Source organism: Mandrillus leucophaeus, unplaced genomic scaffold (assembly GCF_000951045.1).
Source record: "Mandrillus leucophaeus isolate KB7577 unplaced genomic scaffold, Mleu.le_1.0 Scaffold78, whole genome shotgun sequence".
Classification (NCBI taxonomy): Eukaryota; Metazoa; Chordata; class Mammalia; order Primates; family Cercopithecidae; genus Mandrillus; species Mandrillus leucophaeus.
Genome location: NW_012108474.1, coordinates 1,834,573 through 1,840,526, shown reverse-complemented (window position 1 = coordinate 1,840,526; position 5,954 = coordinate 1,834,573). Strand labels below are relative to the sequence as shown.

The 5,954-nt window shown below is 51.2% G+C and overlaps 1 protein-coding gene across 1 annotated transcript in view; it reads left to right on the top strand.

Moving 5' to 3' along the window:
- The window catches only part of IFT140 (intraflagellar transport 140), a 115,834-nt gene that overhangs the window by 24,342 nt on the left and 85,538 nt on the right, over window positions 1-5,954 (top strand). The window contains exons 11-13 of the mRNA XM_011966937.1: window positions 319-522; window positions 1,673-1,745; window positions 4,076-4,167. Of these exons, the coding sequence (XP_011822327.1) occupies window positions 319-522; window positions 1,673-1,745; window positions 4,076-4,167 (369 nt within the window). The remainder of the gene's footprint in view (window positions 1-318; window positions 523-1,672; window positions 1,746-4,075; window positions 4,168-5,954) is intronic.

The window sequence follows — 5,954 nt, the reverse complement described above, 5'->3', positions numbered from 1 at the left end:
TAGAGATGGGGTTTTACCATGTTAGCCAGGATGGTCTCGATCTCCTGACCTCGTGATCCGCCTGCCTTGGCCTCCCAAAGTGCTGGGATTACAGGCTTGAGCCACCATTCCCGACCCGAGCATCAGTATCTTAAAGTCTTTCTACACAGCACACACTTTACCTTTATAAAACATTTTTTGAGATCATTTTTTAAGTCCAAAACAATGGTGCTTAGAAATGGTTTCTGAGTTCTCATGTGTATAAGCGTTCTCCTGACTGCATCTTTCTCCTGCTCTTTTCGCACATCTGGTTCTTTCTCTTGCAACCTGGAAATGAAGTGGGGTTCCAGGAAGAACCTGCTGGCAGTGAACAACGTCATCTCCGTGGCCATCCTCAGCGAGCAGGCCATGTCGTCACACTTCCACCAGCAAGTGGCCGCCGTGCAGGTCTCCCCGAGCCTGCTGAATGTGTGCTTCCTGTCCACGGGGGTAGCGCACAGCCTGCGCACCGATATGCACATCAGTGGGGTGTTTGCCACTAAGGTGACTGCCGAGGGGACCCGCGGGTCGGAGGAGGGGTCTTCAACACAGAGAAAAGAACTGCCCCATTGCCAGGTAGTTCAGGGCAGCAAGGGTCCCAGATGGTAGGTTAGGCCACTCTCAGTTCCATCCTAGATTCTCTTGTTTCCTGGATATCTATGTACATCATATTCATGAAGAAAATCATAATGAAAATATAGGCTGGGCGTGGTGGCTCATGCCTGTAATCCCAGCACTTTGGGAGGCTGAGGTAGGCAGATCACTTGAGGTCAGGAGTTCGAGACCAGCCTGGCCAATATGCTGAAACTCCTCCGTCTCTAATAAAACTACAAAAATTAGCTGGGTGTGGTGGTGGGCACCTGAGGTCCCAGCTACTCAGGAGGCTGAGGCAGGAGCATTGCTTGAAGCTAGGAGGTGGAACTTGCTGTGAGCCGAGGTCGTGCCACTGCACTCCAGCCTGGGCGACAGAGTGAGGCCCTGTCTCAAAAAAAGGAAAATAATAATAAAAATATATACACCTGCCATCTACCCTTATAAATTAAAAAAAAAAATAGGCCAGGCGCGGTGGCTCAAGCCTGTAATCCCAGCACTTTGGGAGGCCGAGGCAGGTGGATCACGAGGTTAGGAGATCGAGACCATCCTGGCTAACATGGTGAAACCCCATCTCTACTAAAAATACAAAAAGTTAGCCGAGGGTGGTGGCGGGCACCTGTAGTCTCAGCTACTTAGGAGGCTGAGGTGGAAGAATGGCATGAACCTGGGAGGCAGAGCTTGCAGTGAGCCGAGACTGCGCGACTGCACTCCAGCCTGGGCAACAGAGCGAGACTCCGTCTCAAAAAATAAATAAATAAATAAATAAATTTAAAAAGTAAATAAAGGAAAGAGAGGGATGCTTTCTTTGCCATTCCCCATACCTTAAATAAAAAAAAAAGAAAATAATCATAATAAAACCCAGGGATATTTTATATAACGCAGAAAACAGCCTTAACCCATGTTCACAGAGGACCCAGTGATCTCACAGTCTTAGGGCGATGGAGCAGCAGCGTTCGGAAGCGTTTAGAGGAGAAGGAGGCTTTGGAAGTGCACCGTGGGGTGTGCAGTCTGCACCTCACTTTTCCTGCCCTTTACCTTGAATGTCCACGATTCTTTCCAGGATGCTGTCGCAGTCTGGAACGGAAGGCAGGTGGCGATCTTCGAACTTTCTGAAGCTGTGATGCGGAGTGCAGGTGGGTTCTTTTCACCCCAACAGAGGCACTCCCACTACCTGGCTTTATTTTCTCCCTGCCTACTGAGAGGGCCACTGTGGTGCAGTTGAGGACTGGCATAGGGGCTGGGGAGACCCTCGTGCCTGTGCCCGCATTTCCAGAGGCAGGGCTGCGGCTCTGGCCCCGTGTTGTCCGTGCATCCTGGGGCCTGCTGTGTGGGCGTAAACAGCCACAATGCTTTTGTGGGTTCCTTCCAGGGAGGGGGTGGCTGCCTCCCATCTTCTGAAGTGTTTCCAGACCATACACAGCCGTGAGACCTGTGGTGTCTTGACCCAAGGCCAGCCTCTGCCTGAAACTTCAAGGTGTCTCTTCAGAGATGCTCCATTAACCTCAAACACCCTTCCAGGTCCCCAAGGTCTCTCCAGCTCTCTGCAGTTACTTTGGCCATCATTGTCCAGGCTGGAGTGCAGTGGCGTGATCTCATCTTACTGCAACCTCTGCCTCCCAGACTCAAGCAATTCTCCTGCCTCAGCCTCCCCAGTAGCCGGGATTACAGGCGTGCACCACCACGCCAGGCTAATTTTTATATTTCAGTAGAGACGGTTTCACTATTTTGGCCAGGCTGGTCTCAAACTCCTGACCTCAGGTGATTTGCCCACCTCAGCCTCCCAAAGTACTGGGATTACAGGCGTGAGCCACTGTGTCCAGCCTTGGCCATTGTTTTCTTCCTGCTCTCTTAAGCATGTCTATGGGAGTTTCCTGGGATGGCTGTAGCAAAGGACCACAAACTTGGTGGCTTCAGAAAACGGAGTTGTGAGAAATGTATTCTCCCGTGGTTCTGGAGGCCAGAGGTCCCAAATCAGTTTCACTGGGCAGAAGTGACTGCGTCAGCAGAGCCACGCTTCCTCTGCAGTCCCAGGGAGAACTATTTCAGCTTCGGGTGGCTGCCAGCAGTCTTCAGCTTGTGGTCTCTGTCTCTGTGGTCACATTGCCTCTGGTCTGAAATCTGCCTCCCTCCCTCTTACAGGGACACTGGTGACTATATTTAGGGCCCACCTGGATAACCCAGTATAATCTCCCCATCCCAAGACCTTTCCATCTTCTGCCATATAAAGTAATATTCACAGGTGCCAGGGAGCAGGACCTGACGTCTTCAGGGAACGTTTCCCAGCCCACTGCAGTGGCCCAGCCATCAGGATGTGCTCCTCAGCTCCTCGCCTTCCACAGTTATCACCTTCACCAACCCTGCCCCTCAGCCGCCTGCGCACACAGGAGGCCTCGGGTCATGCCATTCCCAGGGCGGTTGCCCCCTCGTTTGTTTGAACATCCCCACCTCTCCAGGCACGTCCTTCACTAGTTTCCGCCTCTCCCTTAGATCTTTTCTCCGTAACACTTTGTTGCCTAAAGTTCTCTCATAACATTTTTCACACTCTGTCCCGAATTGTACTGACACTTCACATCTCCTCTCCTCTGTAGACTCCCTAGGAGCAAGGGTGAACTTCTTATTTCCCCCAGCAGGACCAACACAGCAGGTGCTGGGATAGTTTCTGTTTTGTGTATATTATCGTCTCCCTAACTAGATTTTTTTTGAGACAAGAGTCTTGCTGTCACCCAGGCTGGAGTGCAGTGGTGTGATGGTGGCTCACTGCAGCCTCTGCCTTCTGGGCTCAAGCAATTCTCATGCCTCAGCCTCCCAAGTAGGTGGGATTGCAGGCATGCACCACAACACCTGGCCAATTTTTGTATTTTTAGTAGAGATAGCATTTCACGAGGTTGGCCCGGCTGATCTCGAACTCCTGACCTCAAGTGATCCACCTGCTTCAGCCTCCCAAAGTGCTGGGATTATAGGTGTGAGCCACCACGCCTGGCCTCTAGATTCTTATCTATTATGTTGGTGCAAAAGTAATTGTGGTTAATGGCAAAAACCACTTTTGCACCAACCGTAATAGTTAGGTCCAGGAACCAGGGCTTGTGGCCACCAAAGTTCCACCTAAAATGAGCAAACACTTGCTTAAATGGGTGTGTTGTCGTAGATGCTGTGCTGCTGGGAGCGCGAGCTGCCAGATGGGAGGGGTGCAGGGCAGGGAGCCCAGAGCCCAGCATGGAGTCTCCACGTCAGCCCAGGGCCTGCACACGCTGCCACTGCTAGCTGTGGCCGCGGCCGTGGCCGTGGACAGTTCCCTGTGCCTCAGAGCCTCATTTTCTTCATCTGTGAGGTGCAGATAGCACACCCCTATGAAGCTGTGGTGAGACCGAGATTAATTGGGGATCATGTGTGGGAATGCTCCTGAAACTCCGGGCAAGTCTGGCGGATGAGCAGCCTCCTTCCTGATGTTCGTCTTTCATTTTAGGGACCTTCTTATGTGAGACGCCCGTGTTAGCAATGCATGAAGAAAGCGTTTATACGGTGGAGTCAAACCGAGTTCAAGTGCGAACCTGGCAGGTAAGTTGCTGCTCCACGGCAAGAAAACCAGAGCAGAGTTTGAAATCCTTCCTCTCAATTGAGCCGAAGCCTGTTTATTGATTTCACCTAGTTTATTAGTCCGTTCTCACACTGTGTAAAGAACTACCTGAGATGGGTAATTTATACAGAACAGAGGCTTTGTTGACTCCCATTCCTACAGGCTCTACAGGAAGCAGGCCCAGGGGCTCGGGAAACTTACAGTCGTGGTGGGAGGCCAAGGGGAAGCAGTGCCTCCTGCACAACCGGAGCAGGAGGACGAGAGGGCGAAGCGGGAGGGGCCACACACTGAACAGCCAGATCTCGTCAGATCTCTATCACAAGACAGCACTAGGGATAGTGAGAAACCACCCCCCTGATCCAGGTCACCTCCCCCCAAGCCCCACCTCCAACACAGGAGATAAAATTCATCGTGAGATTTGCATGGGGACACGGAGCCAAACCATATCACCTTGCTAGATTGGATTTCCCGTGTCAGGTGCTTGATGGTGAAAATGAATCCTGGGAAAGCTGTTCAATGTATGACTGTCACTTCAGAAATTGGGAGACAGGGCAAGGGCCTTTTGCCTGTGAAAAGGATGACTTTGCAGGACTTCGAGTACATGGGGCTATGAAAAGAAAATAAATCCTTGCAGGGCTTAATGTACACCCCAGCAGCTGGCTGGGTGGCTCCAGTTCAGTTAAGGACATAATGTCCTTAACCAGGCTGTCCCCTGCATGTGTCTTGTGGGAGGGCCAGGGCGACCTCCAAGAGGTTCCCTTTTTTTTTTTTTTTTGAGATGGATCCTCACTCTGACTCCCAGGCTGGAGTGCAGTGACTTGATCTTGGCTGACTGTAACCTCCGCCTCCCAGGTACAAGCGATTCTCCTGCCTCAGACTCCTGAGTAGCTGGTACTACAGGTGTGCGCCACCACACCCGGCTAATTTTGTATTTTTAGTAGAAATGGGGTTTCACCATGTTGGCTAGGCTGATCTCGAACTCCTGACCTTGTGATCCACCCGCCTCAGCCTCCCAAAGTGCTGGGATTACAGGCGTGAGCCACTGCACCTGGCCAAGAGGTTCCCTTCTGAGTAGAGTCAGGCACCCACTGCCCTGTCTGCATCCCACACACACTGGCTAGAACCTGGGGGCAGACACGGTGTGTTGATTTCCTGTGGCTGCCTGAACAAATTACCACAAACCGAGGGGCTTCTGGCACAGACATTTATTCTGTCACAGTTCTGGAAGCCAGAAGTCTGCCATCCAGGTGCTGTCCAGACTGATGCCTTCCGGAGGCTCTGAGGGAGAACCTGCCCCTGCCTCTTCCAGCATGAGGTGGCGCTGGCGGGCTTTGCTGTTCCTTGGCTTGTGCACTTGACCTTGAACCACAAGGTCTGAACTGCAGGGGCCACTTAGATGCAGATTTCTTCTGACTCTGCCACCCCGAGACACCAAGATCAACAACTCCTCTGCCTGTTCAGTGTGAAGATGATGAGGATGAAGAGCTCGATAATGACCCACTTCCACTCATAAATAGTAAACATATTTTTCCTTCCTTACCATTTTCTTAATAACATTTTCCTTTCTCTAGGTGACTTTATTGTGAGAAACAGTATATAATACATAGAACATATACATATGTGTCAATCAACTGCTTACATTGTTGCGAAGTCTTGTCAACAGCAGGCTGTTAGTCCTTATGTTTTGGGGAAGTAAAAGTTATATAAAGGCCGAGTGCAGTGACTCAGATCTGTAATCTGAGCACTTTGGGGAGGCCAAGGTGGGAGG